At 50.2% G+C, this 25,554-nt stretch overlaps 1 protein-coding gene across 10 annotated transcripts in view; it reads right to left on the reverse strand.

Annotated features, from left to right (window-relative positions):
- TRAK1 (trafficking kinesin protein 1) overlaps positions 1–25,554 on the reverse strand; it is a 177,501-nt gene that overhangs the window by 11,281 nt on the left and 140,666 nt on the right. For 5 of the 10 annotated variants that reach the window (XM_021678939.2, XM_021678937.1, XM_021678935.1 and 2 more), the window contains 11 exons: positions 24,258–24,374; positions 21,913–22,013; positions 21,050–21,158; positions 19,393–19,471; positions 18,380–18,510; positions 17,660–17,734; positions 16,841–16,978; positions 12,986–13,062; positions 11,306–11,542; positions 9,991–10,307; positions 3,175–3,330 (listed from right to left, as the gene is read on the reverse strand). In XM_021678939.2, coding sequence (XP_021534614.1) covers positions 3,175–3,330; positions 9,991–10,307; positions 11,306–11,542; positions 12,986–13,062; positions 16,841–16,978; positions 17,660–17,734; positions 18,380–18,510; positions 19,393–19,471; positions 21,050–21,158; positions 21,913–22,013; positions 24,258–24,374 — 1,537 coding nt within the window. Of the gene's footprint in view, positions 1–2,530; positions 3,331–8,617; positions 10,308–11,305; positions 11,543–12,985; positions 13,063–16,840; positions 16,979–17,659; positions 17,735–18,379; positions 18,511–19,392; positions 19,472–21,049; positions 21,159–21,912; positions 22,014–22,126; positions 22,191–24,257; positions 24,375–25,554 lie in introns of those variants that run through there. The other 5 variants (XM_021678936.1, XM_044920642.1, XM_021678940.1 and 2 more) reach the window with 4 other exon arrangements.

The following is a 25,554-nucleotide window of genomic DNA, read 5'->3' on the forward strand; positions in this document are numbered from 1 at the left end:
TCCACGTTCTGCAGCCTCAGGGGCTTTTTCAAGGGCTATTTGACCAAATGTGATTTTTGCCTTCAACACTTACTTTTGCACCTTAGCCCCAATGACACAGCTCCACCGCGGGGCCGCTGCCAGACAGGCGGCCGTGAGTGCTAGGAGCCCGCTTTCAGGCACTTCCCCACACTGAGTGGCCCTCACGGGTATGAGTATGAAAATAAACTGACCTTCGCTTTCTTCTATGTTGCTCTAATCCTACTTCTTTCTCCCCTGTAAGGATCCTGGCATCCAAGATAATTCAACTAAACTGTCCAACCAACCATCTACTAACGTAACTGTATGACTTTAAAACACTGATCTTCATCCTTTCCCACATGCTGGCTCTTCCCTCCGCATAAATACCTAAAATTCAGAACATGGACAGTACAAGATCATGACTCTTTCTGATAAATTCCACTTTCTATGTGAGTTAATATGTAAAAGTCACTGAAAAGTAAAACTATAATCTAAAAATTGTTTTAAAAAATCCATTTTAATCATCTAAATTATTTACAAATATAAAAACAAGGAGTCGTGCTTTTTAAGACATGGGATTATAAAAATCAGCAAATAATGATACAATACATTAAAATATATTGAGTTTTTTTTTTTCAGTACTCAGAACTTTTTCTCCATGAGCTAACAGGTTCTAGACAAAACTGCCTATTATTCAAGTCTCCCCAGTTTCCTTCCAGAGTATCAGTTGCAAGAAAAAATGGCTAAACCTTCTTCTGTCTTCAAAGTTCCTCCCTACACAGTATTCCCAGATGGCAGCTTCTGGGAATGTGCTATCTGGCAACAGAAAAGCCTAAACATCAAGGGTGGACCGAGGCAGGGACCAGACCAGCCTGGATACAAATCCCAAGACAGACAATGCCCCAGTACTCCCTGCTGAAGCTTATCTATTTACCTGTGACTCCAGGATTATGTACATAGTGCTACTCGGGGCCTCGGGGGTGATTTACTTAGAGTGACATATTTCTTACCTTCCAGTAATCAAAAGGGTCCTGTTACTCCCAATAGGGAAAAAAAGAGCCAAATCACTGTTCACACCGATCCTCTCTGTGCTGAGCTTTTAGCAAGTCTGACCTAGAACGAGCCTAAAAGAACTCTTGTCTTAAATGATCAGGCCCTTCCTAAGTTACCTTCAGCAATCTACAGAACTCTTTCTGATCACATACTTCCAACCTGGGGCTCCTCTAAGCTTCAACTCTAGATTGGTGTGCCTCTCCTCAAAGTTGCCAAGATGAATTTGCTGCAGGTTTTGAGGAAGGAGGGAAGAAGTAATAAATATGTCTTTGTTTATGGTAAGGAAAGTGGTCAGGATTTATGTCATAATTGGTCTCTCCCTCTGACCTCTGAGGGAAGTTCTTAGCTGACTTGATTGGTAAGTTTTATTCCTTCTGTACAACTTCTTGAAGACATACCTAATGGTGCTACTTTAAACTTATAGCATTTACCTTCTGGTCCACCTGTAGGACTGCAGGGTGGGGTCATCACACTTGACATGATTCCTACCCTTTCAGTCACAAAACTCAGCAGACACTGTGTTTCCCGTACCACTGTCTGCCTTCCAGAAGGACAGTGGTGCCGAGAACAAAGGGAAGTAACGATACCACAGCTGGTTTCCCTTTCTTAAGTGTGAAGATATTAAATAAAACATATTTTCATTCCCTTGCAAGCTTAATCTGGTAACTTAATTGCTAAAAAATAAATCAATGAACCATAAGCTTATGTGCTAAACCAATCCTTTTTACTTGGTGATATCTCTAAAGTTTACGTCAAAGATAAAAGAAAAGTTGGCCCCAAATAAAGTCCCTTGCCACAGGCATCCGAACTTAGGCTGGGAGGCGCCATCATGCACCTCAGCTCTCTCCTGCCCTGTCCTTCACCGGAGTGTTGCGGCCTTCACGAATGAAAGTTAAGAATCACAAAGATGTGTGTCCTTTCCTCAAGTCTAATGACTCCGAGATGCCACCAGCATGACAACATTGGGTGAATTCATCTTTTTCTGCGTCTCTGCCCTGATCCCATGAGAGAACTTCCTTGTCTTCTCAGCACCGCAGTTGGGGGACCCAGGAAGTCTGGGGCAAATGGTAACCACATAACCTTTGTGGTCCCAGGGCCCCAAGCCCAAACCATTTCATCCCAGTGACGCCTAGGGTGTAATTCTGCAAACTCATGATCCCATCTTTAATGGGGTAGCAGGGGGTGGGTGATCAGCTAGAGCTCTTCTGATTCATCTAGAGTCCTGTCTCTGGAAAAGCTTACTGACATTCTCCTTGGGTTTGTTGGGTTAAGGAGTATTGCTAAAACACTTTGGAAAACTCCACTTTGAACACATGTGTAAGCTGGAAAGAAAATGCATATACCTTCATTGAAGTTAGAAATGTGAAAAGTCTGATCTATTCCAGTATTGTCTGAAATCCTGAACACTTTCTGGACTTCTTCCTATTTCGACACTCCTCAGAGGTAACAGATTCTCTACTTCACCATCTCGAGCAATCCAGCGCTCCTGATTTCCCCTTAAAATGCCCAACTCTGCTCAGCTCAGTTTGGAAATCACTGCAGGACTCGGGAACCTGTCCCGCCCCCCACCCTCGGCCTCGGGGAGAGACCCACAGCAGGAACAGGGGAGCTGATGCGCGGGGCAGAGTGGGGGGCAACAAGCCACTTCTTTTTAGCAGCCTTTCCTGCTCCCCGGTCAGGAGCCCTGGCGGGCCATGCACCTCCAAGATGGGCAGGGAGCTACACCCATTCGTTATACCACGGGGGCATCGGACTCTGCGTTAAAAAACAGAACCGTGTGATGGGAATGCTTTAATCATCACCCACACAGACGAGCAGAAGCTACAGACAGAGAGCCACTACGGATGGTGCTCGGAACAGAGGTGAGAATGGCCCGGAACTCGGCCTCCAGTAAAGGTGCCAGGTTTACAGGACTTATCGAGGTGCCCTCACCAGACCCCTCCTCCTCCTCCTCCTCCTCGGCCGCTGGCGGCTCCTGCATCTCCTCTGGGCAAGCCTGAGGCCGGCGCGGGTAACTTCTGCTGCCTGAGCCAGTCACGCGTGCTCGGGACCCCTCACCTGAGGTCTCTGGGTGCTGAACTGGCGTGGAGGTAGCTAGGCCCGGGAGGGAAATGTGGTCACCTGTGTCATCTTCCTCAAAGTCGTTAAGGCAGTACACTTCGTCCAGGTCAACGTCCAGTGTCCGGAAGCCCTTGGTGACCACCCCGGGCCGGGGGTCCAGGATGCCCCCGAGGTGGGGCTGGGCCAGCTGCTGCCAGTGGTGAAGGGTGGCAGAGCCTTGCAGGAGAAAGCGCAGAGAGGGAGGGGGGACAGGGAGAAGAGACGGTTAGGATGGAGGTCTGAGCCGATGGCTGTCACCACCCCCGGAGTGTGGAACCCGACCCCTGGCAGGATCTGAGCCCGGCGGGTGAACTCTGGGAGGGACGCTGGTGGAGCAGTCCCGGCCACGGGCCACCGTGCCACAGGGGCTGATACCTCGCCACACCTGGGAGGAGCACCCATTCAGGGAATCCCAAACAAATCTTTTTACGAAACAAAACTAGTGCTGTCCGGTGGGGCAAGGATGTTTGGTGACAAACTACCTTAGTCAAGCGAGGTCGATCCCCAAACCCAGCACCATATCAACGTAGGAACAGCAGAGGAAAGATAAGCGAGACAAATACAAAAAGGGGGTGTCTGGGTACCGACTCTGTGCCAAGTACCCGTGGCTGGGGACAGGGAAAGACCCAAGCAGAGGCAGCGTAAGACAATGTGGAACCGACCCCGGGACGCATGACAAGAGACAAGCAAAAGGAAACGAGAGTCGCACGCACGACTGTCGCCTCCTTTACTTATGAGGGTTTCTGTTTTCTGGCAGCAACCCTGAGAGGCTGCAGGTTTGGGAGAGGGAATGGTGCTAGCCAGGTGTGATCGATGAGCACGGAAGTCCACACAGAGGTCTGAAGCAGAGGAGATCTCAGTGACACCAGACCCCGGGACTCAGATGACATTGTGCAAGGTCTGTAATAACACCGGAGTGTGTCCCCGAGGACCTCGAGGGCATCACGGCGGCTCACAGAGAGAAGCATCCCAAGAACGAGTATGCTTCGCAAACCAGGCCTGAGAAGCAGATTTACGGAGGAACACCTCAGAACCTTCAGTCTGTTGCTGTGGCCTGGGATTCTGTCCAGTCCATTTGCCAGAGCAACCCTTTCTTCCCTTTGGGACACTTCTCACACCTCACGTGGCCCGCGGATGATAGCCCGTGAGGCTGGGTGTCTGTCCCCATTCTCCAGATGAATTAGTTAGCCACACAAATGCCTACCCTACACTCAAGAGAGACTATGAGAGCAGTTCTCAGGTGTGGGAAAGCAGGCCTGCGGACTTTGTGGAGGCAGGCGGTGTGAACTTACTCAAGGAGCCTGGCCTTCAGCACGCCACCACTACTCAGGGACTTGGGAAAATTGTCTAACTTCAGTGACCCTCAGTCCCCTCATTGGGTGCTCCCGGTTACCACTGGTTTACCAAGGGCGGCCTCTGTCGGGCAGGGAGGAACCCCTCCGGGCCGCCCCGTCGGAGAGGGGAGCCAGGGGTGCCAGGAGCCGGCAGCTCAGGAGTCAAGAGAGAAGGAAATGGTGGCAGGTGTTGGGGTCAGGGACCGGTCCAGGAACGTGAGCGAGATGCAGAGAACCCCCTCAACAGGAGCTCCCAACCCTCTGGCGTGCCCAGTGAGTGTGCGGCCCCCAACACACCGCCAGGAAGGAGCTTCCAGGGCAATCTCCGCCAACGAGTCTTGAAGGCATTTTGTAAGTGGGCAATTTCACATCCACTTTAAAGAGAAACGCTGTACACGCTGCCAATACATGATTAGGGAAGTCCCCAGACGCCCACTTGGAGGTCTGTCTCAGTTTTAAGTGTGCGCAAGTACAACCTACTTCACCTGAATCTACTGCATATAAATAGCAAATACTCTACATGCAAAAGAAACACGGTAATAAAGAGGTTTATACGACAAAAGAGCATCACATACTGTTCTCTCACGAGGTGCTCAGATGCTTCTAGAGCCGCGGGTCTCAACCAGGGATGATCTTGCCCCACACGGGACATTCGGTAAACCAACGGAGACATTTTGGTTGTCACCACTGTGGGCAAAGAGGGAGTGCTAACAGCACCGAGCAGGCAGAGTCAGGGGTGCTGCACCCCACAATGCCCAGGGCAGCCCCCTCACCACGGAATGATCCAGCCCCAGGTGTCAGCAGGGCTGAGACTGAGAAACCCTGACCTAGAGCTGTGGTCCTCCCTTCTCGGATCTCTGGAGAACCAGAGGAGCTCACGTCAAGCGGCAGCGCGCACAACCGGCCAGGGCTTGGCAGACATGCTCAGGCCAGCTCATGGAATCCTGGGGCTGGGGTGCCACAGCATCTCTTTTTTTTTAAGCTACCCTGTATCGAACGGGCCCGTACAGCAGCTTATGTTACATCAACTCCTAGCTCAGAAGCACCCAATGAGGGGACTGAGGGTCACTGAAGTTAGACAATTTTCCCAAGTCCCTGAGTAGTGGCGGTGCTGAAGGCCAGGCTCCTTGAGTGAGTTCACACCGCCTGCCCCCACAAAGTCCACAGGCCTGTAAACAAGCAAGGACCTCAGTGTTCCAGCCGGGAACCCACACGAAGTGAGAAGCATCGATGGTGGGCAGTAAAAGTTCTAGGTGGCCGCCCAAGGCCAGCCAGGAGGCACACACGCTGTGGCCGATGGGATTTCTCAACCACCCCTGGAGACCCCCATTCATGATCCATAACGAGCCCCCTGTTCGTGTGTTCACTGGATGCCCAGGCACATTCCTGGCAAAAACACTGCACTGGGGAGAAGACTTAACAAGGCACCGTGACATCCAGCTTGGGACGCACATGCTGATCTTACAAGGGTGATGACAAATCCCTACGTGGGTGTGGCCACGTCACCTCTACTTTTGGAAGAGGAGGAAAGGGAAAGTTGACAGACACTGGGAAGTGAAGAACCATGTCCGGAAGTGCCAGAGGTCCTCACTCTTCTGAAGGGCGCTGAGGTGTTTACCGTGCCCTGGGAAAGAAGTCAGGGAGGCTGGAGGTCTGGGCCCGGACACCAGTCCCGTGGGCCTCCATCCTCCCTCTGTTCAGCAGACTGCCCTCATCTCTCCCCACCCCGGGCATGGGCTCCACAGAGAAACGAGGCTACAGGGGGTTTGCTGTTTGGAGTTCAAGGTGCTACAGAAGTACATGGGGTTATCTGCCCTCCCTGAATACGCAGAGCCAAGATTACAATGGAGAGATTATGCTGAAAGATGCATGGTACTTGGATTTTTACCCCCGCCTTGGGCATCTCTTACTCACGTAGGAACAGCCAACCTTTACTGAGCATTAACCAGGTGTCAGGCACCCCTCTAAGAGGCCTACACTTAGTCACTCAATCATCATGATAACCCTGTTGTCCTCATTTTACAGATGAGGAAACTGAGCACAGGGAGGTCAGGTAACTTGCCAGAGGTTGCATGGCTGGCAAATGGCTAATCTGGGATTCAAACCCACGCTGGCTCCAGTGTCCAACCTCTTAACAAAATACACCTTCTCTGGGCCAGCAGTGAGGGGCCCTCCTGGGTGTTTGTCTCAGAAATCAGGTCAATAACACACCCGACTGGCTTTTACAATCTCATACCTTTGCAGTCTTCCGTCCTGCAAAAGTGACTATTGGTGAAAGCCCCCACAGCCCTGTTACTGAGTTACATCAGGCTGTGGGGCTCAGACCATTTCTGTTCCCAACTGGTTCGAAGGCCCCAGGAGGGTTTCCCCGGGTCCAGCACCCGAGCAAAACAGCCTGCATCTCACTCCCTCCCCCTGCCACTGCCTGGGCTGCCATGTAGGAATCCTACTGATCTCCTGGCTACCTAAGGTTCTGTCTTTGATACAAAATGGAGCACAGATCAAAAATTAAATATGAACAGCATCTTATTCAGCCTTGGCTGCCTCTCTCCCATCTCCACACCCTGCCACCCCCCAGCCCCCCGCCCCGGCCTGGCTTCCTTTATTTGTCAAGCACAGAAGGAGAGAATCACTGCACTATGAGCCACCTCCCATTACCAGCCCCTGCCTCCCCCCCTACTCGAGGACGAGGCTGGGGTCAGGGAAAGAGGAAGCTTTGCGTTCCTAGTTGGCACCAAGATGAAGCTCTATGAAACAAGGGCATGGACAGAAGGGAACACAATTATGGTCACCACGCCTTTCCCTGTTTGCTTTCCTTCCACATCTCACTGTTCTAACTAAAAGCTGTGATATCATCAGAAGAGAAGAAAACCAAATCCATTTATGTCAGAGGAGTATCCGGGGCTTAAAAGTTTAGAACTAACCTGCTGGACAATGTCTAGCTTAGCTGAGAAGTATATGCTTTCCCCTAATTACATATGAACTTATTTATTGGGAAATACCATTTTGGTTTTAATTAATCATGGGGGGGGGCGGATATTACCGGATTCATCTCTCTTCTAGTCTGAAAAGTTTTGTTTGCTTTTGGCCTGCTTAAAACTCCTAAGGTAAGATGAAGAGACAAGAGTGCTAATCTTCTTAAACACCTAGCCCAGCTATTTTGGCTGACACCAATAAACAGATACCAAGATGCATTAAATAGGTAAGGGAGACACAGATGAAGACCCAGATTGGCTATCTGCTATGATCCCAGCCAACACTCTCCAGAAACCTCACCCCAGGTACATTTACCTGAGCCACTGAAGATCAAGGGAATCCTATTAGCTTCTGAGGGGGCCAATGGAAAAGGATGATATAAGAACATGGCCCCAGCACAATGCTGGTTCGGGTTCTCAACACTGGTAAGGCCACCCTTTAGACCTGAGCTGCTAGAACAGGGCAAGTGTGGGGAACCTAAGTTTTAATTAGCACCTATTAGGTACCAGGCATAATCACATTTACTCCTCACAATTTTGTGTGGCAGGTGTAAGCCTTACTTCACAAGTAAGGGAAACGGGGCTCAAAAGGGTAACTTATCTACTGCCACAGTTTGAGCTGCACTGAATCCAGTGTCAGGCAGACTTCTGTGTCAGCACTTCATCTTGTCAGATTAAACAAAGTAATAAACAAAAAAATTGTGGCGGTAAGGAAGAAAGAAAATATTGGTTGTATTGGAAATAGCTGAGAAGTCAGAGAACTACAAAATGGAGGAGAGGGATCTCTATCATGAGGATGCATCACAGTCCATAGTGATATGACATGACTTCTTAATGGTCGTGATTTAGCTTCCCGGTGAGCAGGATACTTTAGATGAAACTGATCTAGCAAATCTCATGGGATTTCCTCTTATTCTATTAACACAAAAAATACTGCTAAGTCATAAGATTAAAAAAAAAAGATGAATTGGTTGAAATAGATTTTTAAAAATCTCTTCCTGTAATATGCTTGGAAAATGAATCCAAAGACATATTCTTAGATGATCTAATGAAACACAAAGTCAAATACAGAAATCAGACGAAATAGAGATGATAAATTCCAATGAACTTTAAGAGACAAAGGAGAAAAAAAGAAAAGAAAGGCAGAAAGTAAAATTGCAGAAATGGAAGATTTTATTGAAAGAAAAACAGACATAATTATGGATCAGGAAACAATCACCAAGCTCACAACTGAATAAACAATTAAAAAAAGAACGAGTCATCCCTTTTCTGAAATCTAATAAGGGCCTAAATTATACAATTAAAAAATAATCATGAAGAAAGAACGTCAGCCCACCCTCTTCCTTCCTCTGGAGACTACAGGACCCAGCATGTCTTGGGTCTTTAACAAGTACATCCTCATTTTACACCACACATTCTCAACAGGGATAATATTGCCCCCAAAGAGTTGAAAACAGGTTCTTCTGGGGTAAAAAGAATCCTACTCTTTTTAGGCAGAGAGCAAAGCTATAGCACATCAACAGTGTATTTGTGGTATTAAATTGCGGGAACGAGTAACTAAGAATATATGTCTAAAATGACTCCTTAAGAATATAGGTCTAACATGGGAAATACAGCCTTACAGAAATTCTGATTTTACTTTGCACCAGAAACGTAATACAGAATTCTAAAATACCTTCTCAAACTCACATGGGTTTCCAAACTAAAGGAGTCAAAAGTGAAAAATACAAACACTCGGCGGCCCTTGACAAGGTAAGTGGGTAAGTAAAAGGAAGACATTTTATAATGCCTGGAAGAAAAAGCAAAAAAAGAAAAGACTTTTTTCCAGGAGTTTAACGATCTTGGGTGTCCCTGGCACTAAAAAGTACATTGCCCCTGGGAAAGGCAGGCTTGAGGAGGTACAGAACTCACTCGCCTCCGCAACCACCCCCTTCCCGGCCCTCAGACTGTAGAGGTCTAGGCATCTTGCTCAGAACCCAGGGCACTGGAAGAAAGCCGCACTCTCTTTACTGGAAGATCGAAGCAAAACATGTGAGCCCACGAACTGCAGATCACTTTCAGGTAGTTCCTGAAAAAAACAACTTCTAGCATGTGCTCTGCACCCCTCCCTGACACCAACGTTTCTGAGAGGTGACAGCAATAATTCCCTGTGCTTCTCAGACTCCAGGCATGACCTAATTACCCTTCTAGTACGGTAGCCTCTGCCTCTCAAAAAGATGCTGACTTCTAAGGTTCTAGATGCACGAGAAAGAGAACTAGGAAACTGGCGTGAAGGCGCTCGTTCCTTTCCTTTGGCCTGGCCAGCCGAGGTGAGAGTCGGCCTGAGTGCACACTCCCACACCTGCCCGGGGAGACGGAAGCCCAGGCTGGGCGCCACCGTCAGAGGAACTCAAACCAGCAGCGCGGGAGGCTGTCTCGGAAGAAAAAGGAGTAGGCGTGACAGAGGCTGCCCGCTTGCTGGTGGTGGATCAGCGACCACAGGCGGTCGCCGAGGAGGGCCGAGAGGGGCCGAGGCCCCCGGGGATCACCTTCCAGCGGCTTCACGATCTGGAGTTTCTCGGGCAGGTAGGAACGGCTGCTGAAGGACATGCCCGAGAAGCCGGTGAACTCGGAGAAGCGCGAGTGGGTGCCGAGGGACATGATGCTCTCCGTGGGCGTGAGGGAGCCGCTGAGCAGCTCGCCCTTCTCTGCCAGCTCCCTGAGCTTCCGCTCCTGCTCCTCCTCGAAGAACCTCCGCTCCGACAGGTAGTTCTCCCGGCGGAGGGACAGCCGCCGCAGTGCCGTCTCCAGGTCGTGGGAGCCCGGGGTGCCCGGCGTCCCGGGCTTCTTGCTCCGCTCGGCATTCCTGCGAGTGGGGAGAGGGGGCTGAGCGTGGCGCACCCCGCAGCGGGCGCCATGCAGGGTGCACGGTGCGAGGGAGGACTTACTGCTCTAGGTGGCCGGGGGCGGACAGGTTTCCTGGTGGCCACAGGATTTTTGCTAGGGAAGCCAACAAGGCAAGCAGCGGAAATTTAGGCAAAAATGGGGAGGTAAATGCCTGCCTGGGAGAACTAGTTCCTCTGCTGGGTGTTTCGTCTGGTAGCGGGGAGAGCACAAAGGTGCAAAGAAAATTGGCACATACTATGTAAAAAATTCCGTCCCTAGCAACATCTCCCTCCTGAGCCCTCAGGAAGACGACTTCTTCAGGCTGCAGGTCCTAGTTACCAGAAGGGCCACTGGTTCAAGAGGCATTTCTCTTTCCTCTTGAATTGAAAGAGCTGTTCTGATCAAGCCATTTCCCCTCTGACCCAGTCGGTCAGCAGAACCAATTTCATTGTCACAGAAAAAAGCTGTACAACACAGCTGATGTCATGCGTGTGTGTATGCATGTGTGGAGGGCTTCAGGACAAAGAGGGACTGCCCCCCGCTGAGGAGGCCCCACCCCAGGGACAGGAGGTGTAATGTGCACCTGCAGGGGGCCCTGCGCCCCACCTTCGGCCGCAAACTAGATTCTGGTCACAAGACAGAGCCTGAGTCCTCCTCAGCCTTTCAAACACCCAAGCTACAGAATGTCTATTCTGTAGCCCAACAGTGAAGATTAACAGAAAAAATACTCATTCATCCTCCCCTTCAGCATTTTGATGGAAAAGCAGACTTCCTATCATACCTCCTTACACTGGTGGAAATAGCAGAATCAAGAGTGAGCGTAAACTCAGAGGGCTAGCAAAACAGATGACAGAACCGAAAGGTCTATGCTTTTCAGGCGATTCTTTGTCAGCTCCCCTCTTCTGATGGCTGAACCTATCCTCGATCCACACTACCTGTCTCCCAAACCCAAATATTACAAACTCCCGGCTGGCTCACCCCAGGTCAGCTGACTCTGCTTCCAGGATGATGCTGTTGGTCTTGTTGTCCAGGACGACATTGCCAACGTCACTGCCGTAGAAGCTGGACCGGGGGGTGCTGACGCAGCTGGACAGGAGGGAGTTCACAGCTGAGGACTGGTTGGAGCCGGGGATGTTCATGGGGGACGGGGTCAGAGACCTCTGCTTGACGACCTGGTTGATGTTTCTCACCGTCTCAAAGACTCGCTTCTGGTGACTGGGGGGAGTGGGGGGAGGGAATGCACAACATCCATGAATAAACAAATGCAGGAATGACTGTGGAGTTTAGCCCTCCAGAAACTACCATCCAAGGAGCCAAAAGGCTGCTGGCCCACACGAGCCCCCAGGCAACCTGCCATCCCCTGCCTTCCATGTGTTGGCTGAAACTCAAGAGGCTCAATGCCCACTGAATTCCGGGCCCTAATTCGTGGTTGTGTCCTACAGGTGAAGCTAGCAAGATGATACTGCTTTTCTCTCCCTCAGGCTTGACCCACAAATACAAATACTTAAGTAGGCTTTTGTCTCCCGGCTACTTTTCCTCTTTCATCATGGTCACTAGAATGCAAAGTCCAAGAGGGCAGTGTTCACTGCTCAGCACATAACAGGGCTCCATAAATATCTGTAGAATGAGTATTTGTTGACTGTTCATATATATATATAAAAGCAAGACAAAATCTTACACTTCTGTAATGAGATGATAAATACCACAGGAATCTTTCAAAAATTGCTATTTCTAAGAGTGGAACTTCCTTTGATGCTCATTTGTTCCCTGTTTTTTTTAAGAGGAAGAGAGACAGAGAGAGAGAGAGGGAGCTCACATGAGCAGAGGTAGTGGCGGAGGGAGAGGGAGAGAGAGAGAGAATCCCAAGCAGGCTCCGTGCCCAGTGCAGAGCCCAACACGGGGCTCGATCTCACGACCCTTAGATCATGACCTGAGCTGAAATCAAGAGTCGGATGCTTAACCAACTGAGCCACCCAGGTGTCCCCTCATTTGTTCCTTTTTCAGGAGACAAAGGTAGGCACGTTGCTCTAACGGCCGTGTCCTTCTGGGATGCATAGGGCTTCACACACGCACCGAGGCTCGGGGACTCTGGTCACTCCCAGGATCCCATTTCAGTTCTGGCTGTGGGCTTTGGGTACAGAAAATACACAATGAAATCGGATCCACACGTTCCTTAGAAACAACTCGGGGCAGGCCTAGTGCAAGGTCTCATGTTAGGAAGAGAGTTGGTAGAAGCCAATATCCATAAACGTATCCAGAAAGGAAGCAGAAGCCTTGCGTGCACCCCTCGAAGAGCCCTCTGTATCTTCTACTGCATCCTATTTTGCTTTTGCTAACAGACAGTAAACATTTTTTAAGTCCTGTTTTTCACTGAAAAGAAAGATAAAACCAAGTGGTGGTATCAAGACAGGGCCTATATTAACAGAGATGGGAAACAGCTCTCCCTCTCAACTTCCTGTAAGTTAATAATATAGCTTTAAAACTCAGGAAGAGGACCTGTGGGATATTATTGGCTGTGTGCTCTTATCTCCCTTAATCTGGACCCAAATTTGTGGAAGGACCACCATGATCACTGTTGGTGTCTGAAGCCCAAACACTGCTAGTTTTGATGACCACAGGGCATGAGCAGTCTCTGGGAAGCTTAGAACCAGGCCGTACGCGATATCTGGAGACTCAGGTTCTTCCAACTGCAGCTCCTTGCGCATCGTTCCCTCAATCTCTGCTGCCAAGGAGTCCTGAGAAAAGCCAGAAAACACACTGAGTGAGCAGCAATTCAAGTCTCTAGAAGAGGCTCACGGCTGGCTAGCCATAGGAGCATCAACTGAGGCCTCAGAGCCTGCAAACTACCCATGCCACTAGGCTTCCAGCATTCATCACTGGGGGAACCCCTGACCGAGCAATCCCCATGGCGGGTTCTCAATGGAGCAGTCCCCAGTGGGCACTGAGTGTACAGCCCTGACACTCCCCTGCAGCCGAGGGTCTGAGAGCAAACCTCACGTTCCCTTGGCCACACCACGGAGCTGTGACTCTGCCCACAAGGAGAGAGGAGAGGCGGGGAATTTGTGGAGGAGGGGACCCGAGTTGTGAGCACTGTCATCTGAGCCTCTGCTCTGGTGCCGCCCGCTTCCCCTGCAAGGAGAGCTCCTCTCCCCACCAACGACCCATCGCCCGCCCACCTTTAATGACCAGCTCATACCTCGTTTCCACTACTAATCCTTCATTCCTCCCTGAAGAAAGACACCAAACACATGAAGTCCCTGCGAGTTCCCTGAACAGTTAGTTCACTTAGATCTTTCTCTAGCTAGGTCGTGGATTTTGCGGGTCAGGGCAAGGCTGGTCATGGCTGACTTCTCCCTTCCCGGATGGCCAGGCCCCCAGCTGAGACTCACCGATAAAGACCCCCTGATGAGCACTCCCTCCTCCCCGAACGGCCCACCACTCCTCACCCTCTGAGGTAGAGCCTAACAAGCAATCCCATACACTGGACAGGTCGGTGCCAACAGGAGGACCAGGCGTGTGCAGAAAAGCACCTGCTGGGGCCTCAGAGGAGGACACCCCCAGGACAGCCTGAAGGGAAGGACTTGCTGTGCTAACTGAAGACTCCCTGCGATGATCAGGAATGTTCTTTCTGCACTGTCCACTGTGGGAGCCACAGGCCGCAGGTGGCTATCAGGCACCTGAAACATGGCCAGTATGACTGAGGACCCGAATTCGCTGTACTAATTTTAACAGATTAAAATTCACATAGCCACTTGTGGCCAATGGATTCCCAGCAGACAGAGCATGGGAACTCCAGAGCGCCCATCTCCACAGCCCCACAGTCAGGGATCGACGCTCCAGGCTAGAAGCTGGAACCAAGTGGGGAGACTTGACAGGAGGTAGCAAGAAGCTGGGTCCATAAAGGGGTTAATGTGCTTGTTTTCAACTATTATTTATAAATATGCAATTTTATTTAGTAATTATTATGTACAGATTGTCATTCAACGTAACCCATGTTGTAAAGGGCTTCCCTGAGTGAGCTTTTTAAAAGTCAGTTTACTTTTCTTTCTTTCTTTTTTAAGACTTTATTTATTTGAGAGAGAGAGAGAAACTGAGATAGCGAGACAGCACAAGCAGGGGGAGGGGCAGAGGGAGAGGGAGAAGCAGGCTCCCCGCTGAGCAGGGAGTCTGATGCGGGGATCAATCCCAGGACCCTGGGATCATGACCTGAGCCGAAGGCAGATACTTAACTGACTGAGCCATCCAGGTGCCCCACCACTTTACTTCTTACTACTGTAATTCACCATATAGTTTACATTCAGAGTTCTGCACGAGGAAAGGACCTTCATACAACTTAGGAGAGATGACATACCAAACTACTAACTTCAAGGTCGTGCCTGGAGGAGATAGCAAGCCGGCTCTGTGACTTTTTCTTGGCCCTGAGCCCCCTAGCAGTCTGGGGAAGCCACGGACCCCTTCTCAGAATAGTATCTTTAAGTGAACAAAATAATTAGGACAAAAAGGAAGCCCAATATATTGAACTAGTCACTGGACTATTAATAACAACAATCGTGATACGTTAACACACAGGATCCGGCTTCAGGCCTGGTAATGACTGCCACCTTGAAGTGGGCCTTAGCACAAACGGGATTTGGAGACATCTTACAACAGAGAGCAGCTGTGATCTCAACTGGTGACCAAGTCACCGGGGTGGCTAATACCGCTGTGGCTTGTTGCCCACCTTCATATGAGCAGGAAGCACTGTATACAATTAGGGACTAAGATAAAAGACGTGACCCTCCCTCAAGTTCACGGGCCCCCTGAGTCCTGTCTGGGGATCCCCGATTAGGAGCTCCTGCCACAGACAAGAGAGCTGGCAACGTACTCCTCAGGCAGAAACTGCTACCCACCGTTTAACTCAGATTGGGGCGTTCTGCTCCAGAAACGCGCACAGCACCACTCAGTGCCGCAAATACCTTTAATACATCGCGCACTTTAAAAATAGCCACCTTCAAAAAGTGAGCCGTGCCAACAGCTACAGGAAAAGGCAAGCGAAAGCTCCATCTCAGCAAATACAATAGCTGAGAATCTCTGCAGAAGATGCCCAAATGAAGATTTTCAGTTTGACTTTTCTATGTCATGGCTTTGTTTTAAAACAGGTCTGTCTCTGAGCGTGGGGAATGCAGTGGAGTGCATCCTAAGTGCACGGGAGATAAGGTGCCCCTAGGAGGCCACTGTGCCAAGGTGGGAAGCCAGGAAGGAGGGAAATTGAGGCAGGGAGCATATATCACTACATAGGCCAGTCTGTGAGCTGAGTGTCATTGGCTCTCGATGGAGGAATCGGGGGCACCGAATGTTCTTTGCTGCCTTTACTTGGATTCCTGGACACACTGGATCACCAATCTGCTCCTTGGAAAGCTATGTTTATGTATCTTTCGTTTTGGTTTCATTAGGTTTCAATCAAGCTGAGAGAGAGAGAGAAAGAGAGAGAGAGTTCTAGCCTGATTTTTATATATAAAATGAGATTGTGATTTAGGAAAAGTGGGCCAGACAGTGTAAAGGGAAAGAGCCCCAAGGAAAGGCCAAATTCCAAAGGACTGAGTGTCACAAACATTGTAGCCGCCATCCACTTGTATCTCGTTGGGAGTGTTTCTCTCAAAAGTTCTTGTCTCCTCAAAGAGAATTTGGTATTTCATCAAACCATGGAAACAGAGCCTGAATATAAAAGTTCTTGGTCATTTGTTCTTCGGTCTGTCTGTCCACCCATCCAAATCTAGTACCTACTAAGCATGTACAATTGTGAAACATAACAAGCACGGAGCAGACAGCAGAGTATTACAGAGGGAAGGAGGAAAGGAGCAAATAAGACACGGCCCCCACCTTCGAGGGGCTTTAGTCTGACAGAAGAAGGTACAGTGAGGAAGCTCACCAAACGACTCGGGGAAAAGACCAGCAGAGGAGGCCTGCCTAGTGCTGCTGAATCCCAGCAGGGAGGGGCTAACCTGGAAAATCCCTTTCTCAACCATGTCTCCCTAAAGCCCAAGCATGAAACAGATCAGGCCAGAGCTACGAAGTAAAATTGCGGGCAAATCATTCTGTAGAAATGGAAATGCCGCTCCAGCTAGAGAGAGAGATTTTTTCAGATTACAGACACTGAAAGCCCCCAAGAGGATGATCAGTAAGCCTAGAAAGAACCAGCAGAACTGTATGGGCAACTTAAGAATTCTAGAACGCACGGTGAGGCCAAAATAGCTCATACTCTAATAAGGTTAGAAAAATAACAATGTGTGAATAACATCTTCCAAGTATCTGAGGGTCTTACGAAATTTACCAATTAAGGACACGAGGAGAAAAAAAGGACTGAGTCAGTCCTCGCTCAGGCACGCGAGCCCCCGACGCAGATCTAGAGCTAAGCTGCAGAAAAGAAGCCCACCCACCAAGTCTCGGCACCAGACCCCACCTCCCTGCCAGGGGCCCACCCTGCGGCCTGGCAGGCGGGTGGGGAGTGGGGGCACAGAGCAGGCGGGTGCTCACCATGGGGAACAGACCGAGCGAGTGGTAGCGCCGTGATGCGGTGTTGGGCATGGTCTTGTTCCGGAGGTTCTTGAGCTCTTCCTGCGCCTCATGAAGCATCTCCATGCACTCTGCGTACTTGTCCTCCAGCTCTCGCAGCTGCACACACCAGAAAGGCACGCACGGTCAGGGGGGTGGGGGTGGGGGGACGATGGGGGCTGCCCTGCACCTCAAGGCCCGACACCAAAGGGCCCTCGAGGCTCAGTACGACTTCCACCTGGGGCGTGCTTCTAGCCTCAGAAACCTCCCAAGTTCTAACGTGCAACCGAGATCCCAGGCTTCCAGTTACAGGATGCCTAAGTCATGGGGATGAACGGCACAGCGCGGGGAATCGAATCAGTGGTACGGTAACGGGGTTGTGTGGTGACAGATGGGGCGACAATGTAGTAAGCATGGCATGACATACAGAGATGTCCAATCACTACGTTGTACCCCTAACACTCATGGAACCTCCTGCCAATGATACTCAAATATTTTTTTTAAAAGCCAACTTCCCACGAATGGGAGAGCCAATTGTCACACCATCGGTTCTAGCCACATCTGTGAGCGGGCTCCTTCCCGTGGTGAGTTCCATGCCGTTGCCCTCATGGGACATTTAGCAGGAGCGGGTTATGCAGGGCCCAGCGCCCCAGGTGCTCACCAGCCGTGACAGCATCAGCAGGAATTTACCAGTAAGAATGGCTTTCAATTCAGAATAAAAGCAGCTAGTGAGGTGGACATGACCCGCGGCCCGTCACCCTAAGTGGGATGGGCCTGGGGAAAGCAGGGAGAGCCGCTCACCTCCGCCGTGAGCTGCCGCTGGGCATCCTTAGCAGCCCCCAGGTGCTGGACCAGCTCTTCATTTTCCACCGCACACTGCAACAGGGCAAAGGCCCATCAGCTTCTCCTATAAGATACCTGGAAACGTCTAACTGGTTTCCTCTTATTACCTGATCTATTCCGATCCTATCACATTTCTACAGTGAGACTTTTAAGCCGGAGTAACATTTCGCCTTTTCTGTAATTTTGAAGGCAGCCTTTCCTACATCCATGTTCATTCTGTATGGCCCGCCCTACGCCCGTCTCCGTAGGCCTAGCCCCTCCCCAGACGCGCTTCACCTCGCGCTGCTAGCAAAAGCCTGACGTGGGAAACTAAACTGTATTTGTTTTGTTGTTGTTGATGTCTTGCGGCTGCTTCATCTCAAATCTAAAGGGGATATTATTCTGCTATAGGAACACCAGGTGCTCTATGTAAAAACAAATCCTAGACTAGAAAATTCACAAGTGAAATTCCACTGCGGCACCTTTCTTAACGAATTCTATTAATGTGCAGATTATTTTTAGGAGGTAAGTGGTTATATGATGCCCTCCCCAGTTCAGGGCGACTAGCTTTATTCTATTGAATTTGCTAATAAGCCTTTTCCCCAAAGGGGCAGCACAAACTCCTAAACTATAAAACCAAAGGGCATGGTCTTCAGGGGCAAATGCCATCTGCAGCATCCAGAGAAACAGAAGCCTTACAGCTTTTGCCTTCTTCTGCAAGTCAACTATCTGCGACAGCAGGTGTGTGATCTCCTCTTGCTGGCGGGCAGCATCCTCGGTCTTCTTAGCCAGCTCCTCTGAGATACTGGCAATCTGCACATTGGCATCCCCTTTAACCAAGAAATGACAAGAGGAAGTCAAACCCAGAGAGAATGGTTTCTTTGTGGTGTGCACAAGAAAAAGCATCTTTGTTGCCAGACAGGGGGATGAGTGGAGAGGGCAGTGAAGAAGGAACAGTGCCCATTTTCCCATATGGGCTCAGTCTGGTGTGGGGCCTGGTGTGGGGACCCAACCCCACCGACCAAAGCTGCCTCCCTTCCCAGAGGAAGTCAGGCAGGCTTTGGGGGTCAGCTGGGAGATGCCACACCACACAAAGGTGCATCTGCCCGAATCCCCACATTCATGCATGAACGGATCCACATCATTAACAGGAACCCCTGCTGCACCCTATTCTAGAAGGAACTGTGCCCGCACAATATAATTCCTTTGGATGTTTTCAACCCATATTCAGAGTCATAACTCATTTTACTAGACTGGAACACAGGGTGTGTTTCATTTATTGAGCGTTTTGCTGAAATTCAAAATACTGTTTGCCCTTTTGTCTTAACTTGTAAACTTACGATGGAGAGGGTGGGGAAAGTACTTGTCTGCAAAGCGGAGAACTCTGGCCTCACCTTGCACACATCAATTATGAGAAACCATAATTGATTAGTGTTTGCATATCGACAGGGGAACTCTGTAACTGGGCTTAACTTAGACTTCACATAACTCCAGTATTACAGTAGAAAGCCGGAATCAAAATTAAACATCCGTCTCAAGTGAGAAATTAGGACAGCGTATGGCTAATAACCTAGCACCCAATTCCTCATGCATCAGAGTGAGCGGTGCCCCACACAAGATCGGGGGGTGGGGGTGGGTGTCTCATCACAATGATGGCAGCTGCAGAAAGTAAAAAGAGCGGGTAGGGATGGAGCAAGAGAACCAGGCCATACTCAGCTCCTTCACGCAGTCGTTGACCAGCTGCTGTTCCTTCTCTTCGTAGGTGATGGTCTCCGTCTTCAGCTGGCAGGCCTGTGGACAAGGCTCAGGTCAGAGGCCCCACATTCACACCTGGACCAGTGGGGTGGGCAAGGCTGGGGCACGGAGCAAGGACTAACCTGGGTCTGGGAAGCTGCCCTTCACCCTCTCCCCACCTGCCATCCAGGACACCCTCCAATACAGAAAGTCCATCAGAATGCCCTGCTTAGTTAAGGAATCGCGGATCCTCAAAGCTGAAGAGCTGAAAAAGGCGTACCACCAGAGGGCGCTACACAAAGCGATGTGCACTCTACAAAGCGCCACCCCTGGTGTCTATTCATTTGCATCTGTCCCGGCTCATAGACAGGGACCCCTTTGGACCCCAACAGTGTCTAGGACTCAGCTCTGCCTACCATCTACAGATGACCACAAGAATGGCCAACACTTATCATGTACCTGCTTTATGCAAGGCACTGTCCTATGAGATCTAAGTTGGGGAGTTAGATCTACTGTATTCGGCTTAGTAAAAACAAGGTACGATACAAAAGCATTAAAATTCAGAGACCCAAGAGCTATCCCAGGACTCTGGATAGCCATGCTCCCAGCTGACAAGGTGAGAAAATAAGAGATCCAAAGGTCTGAAGAAACTATCCCAGGTGGAGAGCAGGTATCTCTGAGTCCTTGGGCCCTGGCCCCAGGGAGACAACACTCCCGAAAACTGAGGTGGAATTTGTAGCTGGGATTGGAGCATTTACCTGGGGCAGGCACTGGGATGGAAAGCTCTGGTCGGTAGTCTTGGCTTGGCCACTGGCTGGCACAGAAACAGAAAGCTTGCACAACCCTCTTGGTCGCTCTGGGTTTGTGTTTCCCACTAGTCAATGAGGACTAGAAGATAAGCCCAGACATGAGGCTCTTTCCAATGTGTGGGCAAGTTCAAGGTGGTCTGCTGTATTGTAGGGGTTTCAGGGAACCCTGGGCCAACTCAGGTGGGCATGCAGCCCAAACTTGACAAAGCATACCTCTGGCTGGAGAGCATAAACTCACTGATAATTAAGACAAAAAGTACTAAACTTGCATGCCTCAGTGTTTCCAGATAGGGGCCATGGGTGAAGGGAAGTCACAGAGCCTTGCAAATCCCGCCTTTGTCATTCCCTAACTTGTGCCACGTTGGCAAATCAAACACCTAGGAGCCTGGGTCCCAGCTTTCTCGCTGTAAATGAGAAGCAAATTAACCAACTTCCAGCCTTGCTGTGAAATTTGAAAAAAAACGAAAAACAAAAACACAACACAGGCAAAGTGCCTGGCACAGCGACTAATTAGTCAGGAAGCCTCAAAAGCCAACAGAGCCCTGCCCTAACTGAAGGAGGAAAGGCTCGCCACTCTTGCCCAGCCACACGGAGAATCCCCGAGTCCTCAGCCCCTCGGACGGGTATGTGCTCCCCAGAAGCCAATGCCCAGCTCACAGAGGAGGCACGCTGGCTGGGCCCCAGGTGCCGCTGTGAGCAAAGCTCAGGTGGCTCTCCCACAGACGGTCACCCTTGAGAACGGCGCTGTAAGCACGGCTCCTCCTGCCAGATAAGGCAAAGGAGCCACCACCCTCCAGATGGAACAAGGGCAGGGAGTGCACTTGACCTCCGATCGAAGTACGACGTTCTCCTCTTCGAGGTCCTTCAGCTTCTTCTGAAGAGAATCCAGATGGAAGTAATTCTGGACGGAGGAGGATGACTCATTCCTCTTCAACCTGGGGGAGAAAGCGCAATCTCGCTCCAGGGAAACAGCACCTGCCGGCACACAGGCTCGCCAGCACTCAGGACCCCCATCCCAACCCTCTGGCCACCATGTACAGCCCCATGGCCTCACAACTCAGCAGAATCAACTATTCGAAGCCGAAGCACAATTCCGGATGCCTAAAAGTCTACTTCATATTTACATTGCAATTCTATGTCCCTAGAACATGTTCTAGTTTTAAGTACTCTACAGGTATGAAGTCAATTAATGCTCATAACGCTCTGAACTAAGTACTGTCGGTATTCCCATTTTACAAATGAGGAAACAGGCACAGAATGGTTAAGGAACTTGGCCAAGAGCACACAGCTAGGAAACCACAGAGCCAAGGTCTGAACTGAGACCACTGGGCTCTAGAGTTCGTGCTCCTAATGTGAGGCTCTGCTGACTCTCCGAGATGTCCCAAGGGCCCACGGTGGCCCCTCTGGCTCCAGGACCCGGTATCATCCTCTAACTGCAGGGCCCACCCTGTTACCCGTGACCAGGCCGGATTGATCTAAATTGATGAATAACCCTGTCCCCTTCCACATCCTGCTAAAATCATCCAAGCAATTTGTTGGAAGCACGTGGAGATGCTTGGTCTGGGGAAGGCTGGGAGCAGCAGACCTGAGCTGCTGGGGAAGCAACCCTGCCAAGGCACCTCCAAGGACATGGACAACAGGCAGCCGCCTGCGCCCCCACCCCAGAGCCACGGCCCTCTGGCGACTTACGGGGTGGAGCACACAGACTCGGGCTCGCTCTCCTCCGCGGCGCTGGTGTAGAACTGAAGCAGCTCATCCTTCATGGACAGCTCATGCCGGAGTTGAGACACCTGCAGACACAGCCGGGGGAGGGGGGGGGGCGGCATTCAGCCCCGAGCATGGACAACGCCCCCGTCACGTTCAAACACTTGCTGCTGGTGACAACGTTTGTTTAATTCCTCACCCAAAGTGAAGGCATGTCATCGATTTTGTCTTTTCAAGGAGAAGAGGTTGCATTTGATCCCACTGAAGAAAAATACAGTCAACTGTGTTTCGACAGAAAACCCTCTGCCTAAATTTATGGTTTTTACTTTGGTTCAGAGAAGAGGTGAGAGGAGACTAGAAGGCTCTAGAATGATGTTTGGCCGGGGGTACGGGGCGGGGGGGGAACGACAGATGACGACAAGACAGCATATGGGCTTTGCAAGTAGCCAGATGACCAGCTAGGCAAATGGCCAGAGAAAAAGATCCTGTTACCAAATGAAAGAAGAGGCCATTCAGTTCTGCCGAAACCAAATGCCACCCTGGACTGGGCCCCTGGCGACGCCAGCCCTGGGTGGGCAGCTACAAGCAGCTTGTCCACCCTCGCTATCACACTTGGCACACTCCCAGCCCCACCCTGTGACTGCTGCACCCTCACAGGGCTCGCGGCCAAGCCTGGCCAGACCTTACTCTGTACTCAGTGACCACAAGATAGCAATTTCAGACACAGGAGAAAGAAGGCAGCCATCAAGAAGTGGCCATACTGATTACCAGGACAGTTTTTGCAAGTCGCCTGATTTATATTTAACATCTTAAGCAAACAAACCCGAGCCATAAAATTTTTCACTTCCCTTTCACCACTCACTACTGATGAGCAGGGAGCCCGTGCTGCAAGCGAGAATTACAATTTAGTTTTCATTCTTTCTTGTTTCTAATTTGATTTGGGGTCTATGGTTTATTCCAGCTTTCCTACACAACACAGTGGGTATTTATGACTTCCGGGGAGAAGCAAATTCTATGTGCACAAAAGTTTAGTTTCAACATCTAGACTGACAATTTAATGACGTGCCAAAGGGGAACATATTACAGCTTCCAAATTCAGAGCTCTTCCAAGGAAAAAGAGGCATTCCCACTTCCAAAGAGGTGGGTGCTGTTTGTGTGAGGTGAGGGAGCGCCAGGCAAGGGCACGAAGAGGAGCAGCACACGAGGGACAGTGGGTGACCATTTACTGGTTCCTGGGTGGCATGGTCCTCTGCTCTCTAATGCCCGAGAGAAGGAGATGTCAGGTCATGATGCTGGGTGCCGGGAAAGCAGGCGGCGACTTGACTTCTCCAAAACACGACTACATTCTACCATATCATCTTTCAAAGGAAGCCGCCCAGGATGAAAACTTTTCTTAGATACTGGCAACTCTGTTTCATCAATATTAAAACAATCACTGAACCCAGGCAACAATAGCTGGTAACAGCTTCCATGAGGAAAAGGTCTGAATACATCTAAGAGACTTGAGTCAGGGCATCCCCTCCCACTTAGAAGGTTTCTGGTAGAAAATAAGGGAAATCAGGAGAAGAAGGTCAAGTGAAAGTCCTCACAGCTAAATTCGCAGGTAAAAGAACATGATGATGGGAAAGAAGCTACAAAGTAGGGCCCGGCTCTAACTCCTAGGCCTTGTTCCAGCCACCCCGTCCAACTCTGCAGAGCGTTCCTCGTCCTGCCCACACCACAACCTTCCAGAAAACCAGTGATGCTCCTCTGAAATCTCAGCCCGTTAAGATAAGCCTAAAGCATTCAGACCCCCACCCCTGATGCCCTTCAGCCAAGATGTGTATCGTGAAAATGATAGGGTTCCTACCATGACAACAATAGCCTATCTTCTTCGTTCTGTTTTACAACACAACATTATATTGGAATGAAGAATGTGCCATCGCTGCCCTACTCGGCAGCACAGGCTGGCCTCCTCCCGACAGGGCTCCCCTCTGGCCTGCCCGTGCCCCGCTGCCCCAGGAGCCCCTGCTCTCTGCCGCCTTAGGCTGCGTGCGCTCCTGCCCTGAGCTGAGTGTCCTTCCCAGCCTACGTGAGGATCTGGACTCTGGGGGACGGCAACCAGCGCTGGTCCAGCACACTCAGGCACAGTGGGGGACTGGACACTCTGGGCCTAGTGAGTGGGTGAAGGCTGTCCTCGCCCAGCTGGTGCTGTCCACACTGTCCGAAGGAGGGTCCCGAACAGAAGCAGCCGAGGAAGGCAGGCTTCTGCCTCCAGGCGGCCGCCCCAGGACAGGCAACGCTGGGGCCTGAGACCAAACCCACCGGCCCCCGGCCACTGCCAGGCTCACCTCCTCCCTGATGTGCTCCACCTGCTCCTCCAGCAACTCATTCCTCTCCGTCAGTGTCTTGTTCTTCTTCAACAACGACTGGCCAATCCGAGCAGCCAGTTCTAAATCCCGCTCTTTCTATGAAAGGCAAAAATGAGAACAGACGTTCAGAACACCTGTGCTTCCTGAAGGAGCCCAGGGTGCTCAGGGTCAACGGAGGAAAACAGGGCACTGAGAACTAACAAAGGTATTAATAACTCACCATCCACGCACCCACGTTTGATACCTGTCCAAAGAGGGGGGATGCTCGGCCCACAGAACGTGTAAGAGCTACGCAGACCTCAAGCAGTGGGAGAGAACCTCAAAAGCCAATGAAAACATGTCGCTGTTCCTATAAGAGAAACGTGCTTCCAAAAACATTTCTCCGCAGTGAAAAGCTTTTGGTGTCTGTGAAATCACTTGCCAATCTGTCCGCCTGAGGGCTGAGCTCTTGTATCCCCCAGGGCCCGGCACATGGAAATACTCAGTAACTGCCTGCTGGGTGAGTGAATGAGCACAGAAATTCCACAGTGCTCTTGCAACAAAGCCAAGAGCTGACGCAGGGAGGCAGGCAAACAAAGGCGGAATTTACTGAGCTATTTGTATTTATTTCATATGGAACAGAAAATGTTCAAGGTTACTCTAAAATCTAATAGCATGTTTCTTTTACTTAATGGAGGGTACTTAGGTTGATTTTTTATTATTTTTTTAGATTTATTTATTTATTTATTTGAGAGAGAGACAGAGAGAGCACGAGTGGAAGGATCCACAGGAGAGGGGAGAGGATCTGACGCAGACTCTGCACTGAGCACGGAGCCCAACGCGGGGCTGGATTCCGTGACCCTGAGATCAAGACCTGAGCCTAAACCAAGAGTCGGACGCTTAACCGACTGAGCCACCCAGGCGCCCGTACTTAGATTTTTAAAAAAAATACCTTCAAGTGGTGCCTGGCTGGCTCAGTGGGAGGAGCATGTGACTTCTGATCTCAGGGTTGGGGATTTGAGCCCCACGTTGTGTGTAGAGATTACTAAAAAAAATAAACTTAAAAAAAACTTTCGAAATGGATATAAGGCATAAAATTGCCTTACTTCAGGACAAAGACTGTGTTAAGGACACAGAAGTTTCTGTTAGTTCAGTTGATGACATCACATATATGTAGCAAAGCTGGTGCTACATATTCCCTTGTGTACACAAGGGAAGATCTTCCCTTGTGTTAGTTCAGTTGATGACATCACATATATGTAGCAAAGCTGGTGCTACATATTCCCTTGTGTACACA

Source organism: Neomonachus schauinslandi, chromosome 1 (genome assembly GCF_002201575.2).
Source record: "Neomonachus schauinslandi chromosome 1, ASM220157v2, whole genome shotgun sequence".
NCBI lineage: Eukaryota > Metazoa > Chordata > Mammalia > Carnivora > Phocidae > Neomonachus > Neomonachus schauinslandi.